This window comes from Temnothorax nylanderi, unplaced genomic scaffold (assembly GCF_030848795.1).
Source record: "Temnothorax nylanderi isolate EJ_2023f unplaced genomic scaffold, tnyl_v1.0 TNYL_tig0033_pilon, whole genome shotgun sequence".
NCBI classification, from domain to species: Eukaryota; Metazoa; Arthropoda; class Insecta; order Hymenoptera; family Formicidae; genus Temnothorax; species Temnothorax nylanderi.
In genome coordinates this window covers 155,444-168,366 of record NW_027249095.1, presented here as the reverse complement: position 1 = coordinate 168,366, position 12,923 = coordinate 155,444, and the positions used below count along the sequence as shown (strand labels likewise).

Sequence of the window (12,923 nt, the reverse complement as noted above, 5' to 3'; positions counted from 1 at the left end):
AAAAGATTTTAATTGTAATGTATTTGAACTTTGTTTTCTCAACTAATATAGCTCATATTTTGTTTTTCGGAAATTACATTTTCGGAGTTTCTGTACTTTATTTGAATGCATATATTGGTAATGATCAGAAAATAAAACATATAAAAGGCAGGACATGTATATAAATGCAAATTTACTCCTAACTGCGAATTTACAACTGTAAATAATAAGCTCCCTAAAAGTACATGTATGTTGATTTTTACCTTCTATCACTAGTAAATAAGCGGGTTTTACTTTTGCAAAAACATGTACATGTGTTTTTTAATTTAAAATATAATTTTTAATATTTTTTCCGGTAATCGAACAGAATTAATATTTGTTAAAGAGAAATTGAAAACTACGAGAGGTTAAACATGTAAGCTATTAATAAATTCTAAAAGCACTCGTCATTATTATTAACGTATTCATTTATTCATGAGACCGTGAATTTGCATAAAATAACTTGATAAATAAAGGAAGATATTGAAAACTGGTATCGATAAATTTCGATATTCATTGATAACAATCAATTCGTGCATTCACTGGATAATCGAAAATCTTTTATTTGCGAAGTATATTGCAATCTTCTAGTTAAAAAATATGTTAAATATGTTAAATATGTTAGATATGTTAATTATAATGAAATATATATTTCACGTGAAATATTCTCTATGTAATATATTACATAGAGAGAAAAGATAAGAAGTAAAGTCTCATATAACATAAATTCACGAAAATCTTGCATAATTATACAATGTAAATTGTACAAGATAAACTTTTAACATCTTTTTACAAAATTTGCTATAAAGTGGCGATGTGAAAAGCAAAGAATGATTTTTCCCGAAAATAATCGTTGATTAAATCAGAGAACGTAAGAGATGTCTGCGCACGGAAAATATGCGTGCTCAAGAATAGATTGTGTTATTCTTGAGCTTAAGCAGAAGATGAATTTCACATATAAACAGATTATCTCCCTCGTGTCCACCGACGCATATCTCTGCCCAAGTTCACGATATTTTATCACTATTAGAGCGACAATGTTTTTCACACGAAGGTTTCGCCTAGCTTGACACGTTTCATACGTCATTAGTCTTTCTTCTTCGGAACTGTGTAGGTTGACAATGATAATCTTACCCACCCACCGTTGGTGACGTCGGTATTAACTTTTTCGTGGCGAAGGCCTTTGTTCCATAACTAAGCTCGTGTTCTATGTGTCGACCTACGTTTCATCCAATTAATACGACTTCGTCGCGTCAAGTTCGACACACGATAAATCTGTCTGAATACTTGAAAGGTCGGATTCGACCGTACTCTTCTATGCGCTCACATTTGTTTATTTGTTTAGCGTGTCGCCGTTTAAGGATGTATTATCTATACCTTCCCAGCCAAAAGTACAGTAATCTGAGAAATCCAATTATATCGGTTGTATGCATACTTTAACGGCTTACTACTATTTAATATCATAACAAGGATATTAATGTTACTGATTTAAGTGATTTTAACCAGTTTTTATGATTATTAACAGCGTATTTGTAAATATTCTTAAGGATCGATGTATGTCCGTTCAGTCAAAATAAAGGGATCAAGCTGAAATTTACAGAGATTGTGCACTTATATGTCCTAAAAACCTGTGTTAAATTTCAGATCGATTGTCTGACTCGTTTAAAAGATATTAATTTTTTAAACTTAAATTAACTAAAAAACAAAATTAAAAAATTAATATCTTTTAAACGAGTCAGACAATCGATCTGAAATTTGACACAGGTTTTTAGGACATATAAGTGCACAATCTCTGTAAATTTCAGCTTGATCCCTTTATTTTGACTGAACGGACATACATCCTTAAGAATATTTACAAATACGCTGTTAATAATCATAAAAACTGGTTAAAATCACTGAAGTCAGTAACATTAATGTCCTTGTTATGATATTAAATAGTAGTAAGCCGTTAAAGTATGCATACAACCGATATAATTGGATTTCTCAGATTACTGCACTTTTGGCTGGGAAGGTATAGGTAATACATCCTTAAACAATAATGTACAACTAACATTTTTGGAAAAATTTATATTTTTCACGAGTATATGAATTTACAGACAAAAAATGATTCCCTTATATTGAAACGATTGGTTACTTTTTTCAATTTGCGATTTCAACTCTTTTCAATTTCAAGTTTCATCTCTTTTCAATTTCAAGTAAATGAGCCCAATATACTTCAGTTATTTTATACAGTCTTTGCGTATTATTGTTCTCCAATATCGTATCAACCTTCTTATAACCGACTTGTAGAAGTTTAACGTTTTCTGTCGTTAGAAAATATGTATCCATATGATACATATTTCTTAACGATATATGTTTATGTACATATGTATGAAAATATCGATTTACCTTCTCCTTCCGTTTTGTCACGAAGAAAACAGCATTCTTATGGAAAAGCAATAGTATTGTTATGGAGATACTGTTCTCTTGCGTTCCGATATTCACTGCCAGTACTGAAAATCTATAGTTTACGTCACGTATATACCATAGATTTTCAGTATTTTCAGTAGGTATCGTCGTGAGACGAATGGAGAAACAAATTGCTTATTCGATTCGCGGTCCCCTACTCCCTATAAACTAAGACGTCTAAGACAATGTTACTTTTTTCCTTTTTTTCGTGCACGAAGGTATTTGTGTATCTATGTCACTAAATCTTGCGAAGTTTCCATCAGGATTGTCTGAAGTTATCTTTCTCAGCGATAGATAGGATGTTGCGTTGGCTTGGCTGTCTTAAAGCTTTGTTACGGTGCTCGACTGTTTTGTCTCGTTTTAGAATGGATCACCGAACCTTGATAGCGTGACGCCTTTCCGATGTTCTTTTCTAGCACGATTTTTCTCTCCTTGTGTACCTGTACTAAGGTATTGATTCTCGAAATAATTATTTCATATCTTTTGAAGCGTATGGAGACAACATCTAATATTTCTATTTCAAAAAAATATTTTATTATATAGCAGTGCTATCCTCAAAAGCAGTGCTCATTGAGGACAGTTTTATGTGACAAAATTATGCAATTGTACAAAGCGAAAGAATATAGACTCTATTTATAAGAACATGATAAACGAATTAGAAAACTATTCTCTTTTATATTAACTATTCTCTTTTGTCTCAATATTTTCCAAATAAATAATATTTAACATAAAAAAAGAAAATGTTCACTTTTTTAACATTAATAAAGAAATAATTTTTATAAAATTAAACCATTTAAACAATTTTTTATATTATTTGAAAATTTTTTATTAATAATTTATTTTCCCGAAAAATATGCATCATCTAATATGATCGAATATTTTTTTGAAAAAATTCTATATTTGAAATATATGGAATATTCCTTTTTGAAAACAGAAATATCAGCAATCTTGCTCCCTGGATATTTCACCCTTTCAAGGCAGTAATCCCCAAGAGACGAATTAAGTCTCTAGAAACATAACCCACCGAAATCCTGCAGAGACTGATTCATCTTGTTTCCACCCATATACCTGTGTTTCGTGTAATATCCGACAAGCAAGCTACCCACATAGCTATACGACCTACGTGTGTCGCACGAATAATTAAGACGTCGTAAAAACTTATCACGTATCACGTATCTCACACGAGTAGCGGATGAATCAAACGTGTAGGGAGGAAAAATAACGAATTTAAACATATCAATGTTTATGCAAGATTAATTTTCTATAACGAAATCAAGAAACGAAAGATATACATATAAAATATTGAGAAGAAGCAGGTGTATCATTGCCTGGATAAAAATGGAACGTAAAATAAAAATTTCCGCTTCATTAGCGGCAATTAGCGATAATAAATCTGTTTCGTTTTGAAGCAAGTGCACTATATGACTATATCGATAAGAAATTGGTTCACTAATGCAGCGGATATAAATATTTGCATGGCCGATAAACATATAATTTCCTATAATGTCGATTAATTGGTATTCTAACGTTCCGCTTGATCAAGTTCAGTTTGTGCAAGCCGATAGAGCCAGTCTAATTATGCGATCCATTCGTCAATATAATCCCTAAATGAATTTACAGACAATTAGTGATTAAATGAGATCACTATAACAATCCGAACGGATGTCGGGTTAACGTCAAATTTAATTTATTATCGGAGTGTAAGCATTTCCAATCTGAATAATTTCGTGCGTGGGTAACACTTGATATCTGACAACATATATCTTCTTTGGTGACAATCTTCCTGTATAAAGATAGATCATTAATCTATTTGATAAACTTACACCCGGAAAAGAAAGCAAATCGAAAGTAATCAATTTCATATCTGAAAAGATTACATATAGATGTGTGTAAACTTGAATTTAAGTATTTAACTATACTTCAGTAATTATTTAACTTGATTTATGTTTGATTAATTTATCTTAAAAGTCGTTCATAATTATGACTCTTGAAGCTTTCCTGAAAAAATTTTGCATTTATGACTATTTGATTTTCAGATACAGAATTAGATAGATTTAATTGGAGATGTGCGAAATATGTGCAAAATATAAAATTATTCCTATATCATTTATCTTATATATCTTATATATCTTTCTGCGTGTGGCAATGACAGTTATTATCAAATGATTTCACGAGAAGGTTGATGTTTATTTACTTTCTATTCCTTCACGATAGTAACTCAATACAAAATAACAAAATTATTTTAAGAAAACACGAGTTTTTAAAGCTTTTATCTCATCTCAAAGCACGTTTAGAAACAATTCCATTATCTTCTGATGTAACTGTAATACAGTTACTGTATGTAGTTGGTTTTATTTATTCTCTAATATTAAGTAAAAAAAAGTCGAAATGTATTGTTTTCTAAAAAAAAGTATTTTTTCCATTTACCGCCTCAATACGATACATATTACTAAAACTTAAGAAGTTGACTGAACTTTTTAAAATCTCAGGCTGATATACTTGCGGAAAAAAGTTACAAAGTTTATTATAATTTTAAATTCCGGTTGGTTCACCGGCTGTAAAGCATCCGCCAGAAGTCCGAACGTATCCTTTTTACACTTTCTGTTCTTTTACCGGGATTGAACCGTCAACTTCGTCCATTAACTTTTCCCATCCAGACAGATTTTTAAGAGAGACGGAAGAAGAAGTCAAGTAAAGAAACCGATGCAAACGACTGGAAAAAACCGAGTTCGCAGTTTATCTTGAACTATCCACTTGATCGCACTCTAACAGGTAAATTTAATTAATCTGACAGACGTAGTACGCCCTTGTAACAATTTCGACCCTTGGCCAATTACGTGTTGATTTTTTCTATTACGAACGCAGCGTTTGTGCTGATGGTGGTACACAATAGTGAATTCACTTCTCCGTGTATGTGAGGAAGTTGTTTCGCCACATTCAGCAACGTTTTGTAGCCAGCATATCGAAATTATCCCTCGAATAAAAGCTTACGTACTTTGTATTGCGGATTTAAAATAGTAAAATTTTAATCATAATTAAAAAAGCACGATTAATTTTATGTTGTTGCTTCTTTAGTTGTGCTTATATTATATCATTTCTCGAGCATCAAAACAAGCAAATAATTACCAAGCTAACAAATTTATCAATATCATTGATTACGATCATTCGCTGACATTATGGATACCTGATACTGTTTGTGATCGATATAGCCGTAAACCTAATTTCGTGACTGCAGGCTACAAAATGGGAGAATTTATGGCACATAATAGATCTTCACCGGTTATAAATTACGCCAGTCGTGATCTTGATCTTGAGGCATTAAAGTTCAATATTAAACATATAAAATTACACGAAATATTTGTATGAAAATAATTACATAAAAATTTTGTCAATTTAACGAATTATCTTTTTCACTTTAAAGCATTAATCATTATTGACAAATAGCTTTCTTTTATTTCATATAATAAAATGATAGATACTAGTATATTATATCCATCACAAGGGAATAAGGAGTTTAATATATTCTTATAGAGATCAAATATTTTTTAAGTAATCGATGGTAAAATAATTATGTTTTCATTTTTCTTGTGGCGAACACACACTTGCTTTTACAAACATCACGTGCAGTTAATGCATATATTCATAGCATCATAAATCAAATGTCTGCGTGGTGGACGTACGTTGAAACGAACGCAAATCAATTGTTACGAATTTGCATACTGATCGGAGACTCGGCATATACTTTCAAGATTTCTCGATCACGGATGGTGCAGGTCGAGAACGTGCCGTTGCATGGATGGCACACGAAATCCCATATGAGCATTGCAAAAATGATTGGAGTGGTACGCGCGGAATTAATTGCGCGCTGCGCCAAGATAATCAGTGTAGGCGCCGTGCTCTTTGAAATCTAATTGTTCCATCAAAATGATAGTAATTAAATTCATCTGGCGGAAAACCGTGTAAGGGAAGTCGGGAAAGCGAAGCAAGAGCTGACGCGGAAGAAGCATATTAGTCGTAGTAATTAATTCTGAACTCAAGTGAGTGATTTGACAAAGGACACATTTACCGCGGTCGAAGCCAAAAAACGAAGTGTGTCGTGTAAAACACATAAAAGGGATGTACTTTGCAGCGTATTCTATTTAATAACTTTCATGTAGAACGGTTGGATCCGATTTCTTTTAATAAATTTATGTTATTTAACTGTGAATAATGTTTATCTTTCTTTTATTCGGTTTCTCTTTGTTACTGAAATATATAATTTGTATTTTAGTTTTAACACAATACTTCTTCACAGCTAAGATACTTCTTATCTTTATAAATAACGTTTAATTTTTCTGACAACTGGGTGCTTAGGTCTTTTAGATTTCGCGAATCCATTTTATCTCTGGTAGGCTTTAAAAAAACTCTTGAATATTTACTTCTTACATATATACATTCTCAGGCGATGGGGAATGCCTAAATTTTTGGATACTTGAATATTTAGACTCTGAATCTTTTTCTGAGATAAAACTTTCATCGTGGATAACTCAATCCCAAATTTCGCTAAGAGTAGAATCCTGTTAGTGAGATTCATTTTCTTGAGATACCTCTCGCGCGTACTATATAAGATAATAATATTATCGATTTCATATCGTTGTCTACTATATTTTGTAATTTGGAGCGTGTTACTAAACAAACGTAAAAGAATGAGTACCGCTAAGGAAGGCTGTCACTACTATGGTATTTTTACGTAAGGAATAAATCTTATAACAATGTATAGTTTTTTAAATTCATATAAATGTAAATATTATTTAGCGCCTTAAATAGCATTATTATAATCCATTTGCAACTTTTGATTTTACATTGCATCATTAATGTTATGAAGTGAGAATTAATATTACTGTATCGCTAATCATGTTGTGTATTAAGTCAATCTATTCGTTATATATGTTTAATAACGCAAATAATTAATAATAATAACTATGTGACTAGCAATAACTATCTTACTAGCAATTATTGATAATACACGTAATACACTAATTGACGATGTGAAAGTTTGACGACGAGATCAATCTTAATTTAGCTCTATTGCCTGACTGGGTTATTGACTAGATAGTTCCATCTTCTAATAACTCAATAATGTGTAAGACTCGTGTTTTACATGTATCTTTTTCAAAAAGTAAATTACTGCATTCCCATGCGTAGAAAAAAATAATAACGGTCATATCACGTTTGACGTTTTAACGGATGTGTTCATTCGAAACGTCAAAAGTTATCTAGAGCTTACGCAGGACAAGCTCGATAAACTTCGCTATGGTAATGACGGTATCACTTTGTATTGTTACTTAATCTCTGACATAAATAAAGTAAGAGAAATCCGATACAAAAAATTGAATCACTCATCGTATCAGGTTAAAAAAAGGTCAATTATGAAAAATTTCAAACATTAAAGCAAAGTAGGTATAACATGAATAAATTACTAATTCCATTGTAATTTAAATTTATTAATTTTTATTATTTTATTCTTATATTCATCATTGTTGAACTATAAATAAAAATTAAAAAGGAAAGTTATATTTTAGTTTTTGTAAGATTAAATCTAAAGAGACTAAAACAAAAGCCATGTTTCAAGCTCTTAGCTTTTTTCAAACTCCTTTTTTCCTACGCAAAAACAAATAAAATTGTGTTTTTAAGCAAAAATAGAAATAATAGCTTAGAATATTTATGTCTTACTTAAAGTTACACACAAAACAGTTCAAATTTGAGATCATTAATTAATATCAACTAACATGATTAATTTTTAACAGTAAATAAGATATATATATATATATATATATATGATATAAGAAATTAATAGCAGATGCTATATAAAAATTAAGATATTGAGATAGAATAAATTTTAACATAAAAATAGGTAAGTAAATATCCGTAATGTTATATATTTTCATGTCTGATTTTAAAGGTTCGAAAAACATCGTTTACAAATGAACGCTTCGCATTTGCTCTCAAGCAATTTCAACTGTATGCAAAATTATTCCGTAGAAAAGTTTTAAAACCAATATAAAAAATGATGAAGAGGTAAAGTTGGAATACTATTGGAGAACCATATCTCGCGGTTAGTTAGAATTAAATTCAGATTGTCTAACGGAAAAGTGGATGACTTTTTATGTAACAATATTGAATCAGATTAGCATGATTGGATAATTTTATACAAATTTCAAATAATATCACAGGTATAATAACGAATAAATGAATAACGCATAAACGTAGGATATAAAACATGTATAATAATTTTAATGTATTTAATTTTTACGTTTAAAAATTAAATGTTTTATAATTTTATAATTATTCCAGTAACTTATCATTTATCTATTTATTAGTATTATATATGTATATGTGAATAATTTTAATAAAATAATATAAAAAATCTTAAATTTATTATATTATATTATATTTTTTTCTATATTTTTAATTGTTTAAAGAAAGAATACAAAGTATAGATAGTTAATATTAAAAACTTGTGGTAAATAATTGATCTTCTGTTCATTTTATTAAGAAAAATCCGACTCTCAAGATTAAATAATAAAAAATCAGAATTAAATAAATTTGCTAAGTACTTTAAAATAAAATACTTCGTAGATAATTTTAGAATCTATATAGAAACACATACTATATAAAAGATATGAAAATACTCCAGATGTAGCATATTAATTAATACACATAATGTATTACCCTCCCATTTTAAATCAACACTTATTTTCTTATTTCGAGAAATTATTTTTATTTGTGATTGCGACGAATGACAATGATATGCTATGTAATACTCCGGTAAAATCAAAACTCCCATAGAAAAAAATGTAACGATAACTATTTTGATACTGCGAGATTAAACTGAAATATACATATGTGACTGTCATAAGCCTAAGCCTTGTGTTTAAAGCCTTGTGAGATCTCAGAGCGATTTTTAGCATCGTGGACACAAGGGTTTAAACACTGCCTACCCTAGTTTCCGAATACGTATCTTAATCTCCCTCAGAATCTGCAAATGACATTAGAAATTTTAGCGTTTAATAACCTCATTCTGAAAATTATGATCCCTACAGCCCCATAAATTCCATGTAAAAACATTCCCGTTCGTTATAACTTGTTCTGAGTTTTACTGTAAATGATACGATATGCAATTTGATGAATTGAAATCCCGGGCTACTATGAATAGTTATGAACCGGATTTTAATTAAAATATCCAATGTTAAGCTTTATCATGGAATAAAGTAATTAGGAATCTCGTATGTAACTATCATTACTTTTATTACTTAATAGGATTCAATGAATTTCTATTTTATCACATTTCAATAATATTTGTGTGTTTCGTATAAACATCACTGTTTTGAGAGACGATATATCTTGAATTGCAACGGGACAAAAAAAATGGCAAAATTTTTCATATTTGTATTTATTTGTTCATTATTTTATCATTAATTCTCAGTGACAAAAAGTATACATGCTTGAAAAGAATTTATATAATGTAAAATTCTGCAATGTAAATATTCGAAATCTTTTATAAATTTTAACAAAAACAGACTAAAAATTCGATATAAAAAAATCAACAGAAAAAATTACGATACTATGCCGCGCAATAAACTCGAAGCGATAGTAACCCGATAGTTTTCTATAAAATAACATTGCTTTTGTGACATGTGGACATGTGTAATAATATTTTTATAACTTTATTTCCAGATAAATATACGAAAATGAGACAGATGAAAAAAATCATCTTCGTAAACTACTGTGTCGATAAATTATGTCTTTTATTATCTATATTTTATATCATCTTTTACTTATTTATAACTTCTATAACTTTTTACAACATATTTTGCAAAATAATGTATTAAACATCTGGGAAGTCAACGTAAAATTAGCATTCTCTTTACTAAAACTTGTGCTAAAGTTGAAGCAACTTCTCACATATGCGAATATTAAATGCTGGTTTAAGACATGTATTATCTCTCTTGTCTGCAGTCGTTATTTAATATGCAGTGAAGCAACAGGAGTCTTAATACTGGTTAAATGTCGCACACTTTTGTCTAAGAAATAATGCATAATGAAATAGAAAACAGGGATTGTACTTCCGACTTTAATATCAAAAAAATTAGAATGGGTGATGCAAATTCTTATACGAATATATAGCACAAGCCGAATACATAACATATTACTCTCTAAGAGAATATTTTTTGGATTATGAAAGATTAAAAATCTCATTTTATTAATCTTCTACAAAGTAACCTCGGTTTAACACAATTACAGCTTAATTAATATAAATATAATCAATTAATGTAAATATTAATAAACACTAATTGACATAAATATAATATATTACGACGGATGTAAATATAGGAGTACCGTATTAATCCGGAGGAAGAAAAAAGATTAAACACAATAATAGGAAACATAAATACATAGAATAAATTAAGTTAATAGTTATATAATCTGACAATAATTGGATAAGTAACAAAAGACTCTCAATAATGAAATTAACAAGTGACAAGAGTAAAGAGGGGCTTTGAAAGTTCAAAACAAATAAGAAAAAGTGACTTCAAAAAAGTAACTTTAAAATAGTAAATAAATAGCGTAATTTCCTGCGAGAAAATCCAAATAAAACTTGGCTAATGATCAGTTTATTATATGATCGAAATCAGACAGTCATAACTTGAGCAGAAAGAGAAGTGAAGTGTCACTTACCCACCACCTCAGAGAGAACGCGAGAATAAGCATATACTACTAAATTTAGAAGTTACTCACTTATTTCTCGCCGGAAAACGTGAGATTTTGATTTAATTGTTACCGCATCGCTGAAGATGACTCAAAGCAGAGCCGAAACGGAGTCCGATTTACAATTATGGCTCCGTTCCGATATTCACTGCCAGTACTAAAAATCTATAGTTCACGTCACATACACTATAGATTTTCAGTACTGGCAGTGAATAACGGCACACAGCCTATGTAGCCTATTAGTTATTAAAGATTGATATAACGTTAACTTACGCACCGTTAATCGCGTCTCAAAATTTCTCTTTACTTGGCACTCGTTAATTTGACATTAAGAGTTAATTACGAGTTAAGAAATCTGGCTTACCTCGTCGCATCCTGGCCGACAAAATCGATCTGCGTACGTGCCATTACAGCGTTTTGCTTCGCGGTCTCCCCCGGCGATCCCTGGTACTCACTTTGAACAATGTACATTAGGATGCTCATGACGAGGAATTTCGAGATCGCGGGTACAGACGAGAGACGCTGCGCGACATGACAGCTTGTCTCACTTTCGTTCTGCACGTTTTACACCACCGTCCCGTTAATTCGTCACCGATGCACTTCGCCGCGGCGAGGTGTAGAATAATGATGAACGAAGTCGCTTTAATGAATTTCTTCCGCCGACAAATAGTACGGCGAGAGAAATAAGGCGAGCACGCCACTCACCAAGATTAAAATCTCCTCGTTTCTCTTCAACTGTCTTATTAGCGCGTCGGGACTCGCCGAATGCATATAGAACATTGGTGCATATTGCGTTAACGCGCACTGCGGTAACGACGGATTTAATTGTTCGCCGCGTGTAAATTTATTCCCCGCAATCACGCCGGTGAAGCGGTGTCGTTATCATATTTGTTATCGGGCACTGATCGTTATTATATCACCATATCACGATGAAAATTCTGCATTAATTCATTGGTTATTGAGCCTCTTCTTATCTTTCCTTACTTCCCTTAAACGATCGCACACGAGACGTTTCAATTCACACAGTTTTTCTGTCGGAGAAAACGCACGCAGGAATGATTAACGACGTAATAAAAAATTACGTCGTACCTCCATTATTACGTTCCGCACATTGTCCTTCGAACGTGATTATTTTCTTGGACGTAAGCGTTCCTTAAGCATCTCTTTTGCGCACTTTGCATTCGATGCGGTTGGCCTTGCAGTCACCGCAAATTTGTAGCGAATAATTTTGTCGTAGCACAATACTATTCAAAACGACCGATCTCAAGTAACGTACTCCATCAAATTTATGCGAGTAATTTATAAATTCAATGATGTAGCACCTAATATAACATTTTTGTGACATAAATTTCTTGAAAATGCTGAGACATTCTATCTTATTTATCACTTTTTGCCATTCTCCTACATTGAACTTCCACGTGATCGACAAACGCTTTATTAATATTTAAGTTAATATAAACTATTTCTATTTCTTGCCTAAAGTTTCAATTTACTTATAAATTATAGAAAATTTTATTGTATATAAAATTTTCAAGACTTTTATGTCAATTTTTAGTGATGTAGAAAAGATTTATTGTTTTAGAAAAAATGCAGTCATAAAATTGTAATTAATAAATGTCTGAATAAATATCAGATATATAATAATAATAATTACGTACAAAAAATAAAAATCTCATAATTTTTGTTACATATTCCTAGCAAAGATGGAA

The 12,923-nt window shown here is 30.8% G+C and overlaps 1 protein-coding gene across 2 annotated transcripts in view; it reads right to left on the bottom strand.

Annotated features, from left to right (window-relative positions):
* LOC139770786 (trissin receptor-like) overlaps positions 1-12,923 on the bottom strand; it is a 76,517-nt gene that overhangs the window by 62,716 nt on the left and 878 nt on the right. The window contains exon 2 of one of the 2 annotated variants that reach the window (XM_071702977.1): positions 11,579-12,458. In XM_071702977.1, the coding sequence (XP_071559078.1) occupies positions 11,579-11,697 (119 nt within the window). In that variant the 5' untranslated portion in view covers positions 11,698-12,458. The remainder of the gene's footprint in view (positions 1-11,578; positions 12,459-12,923) is intronic. The other variant, XM_071702978.1, reaches the window with a different exon arrangement.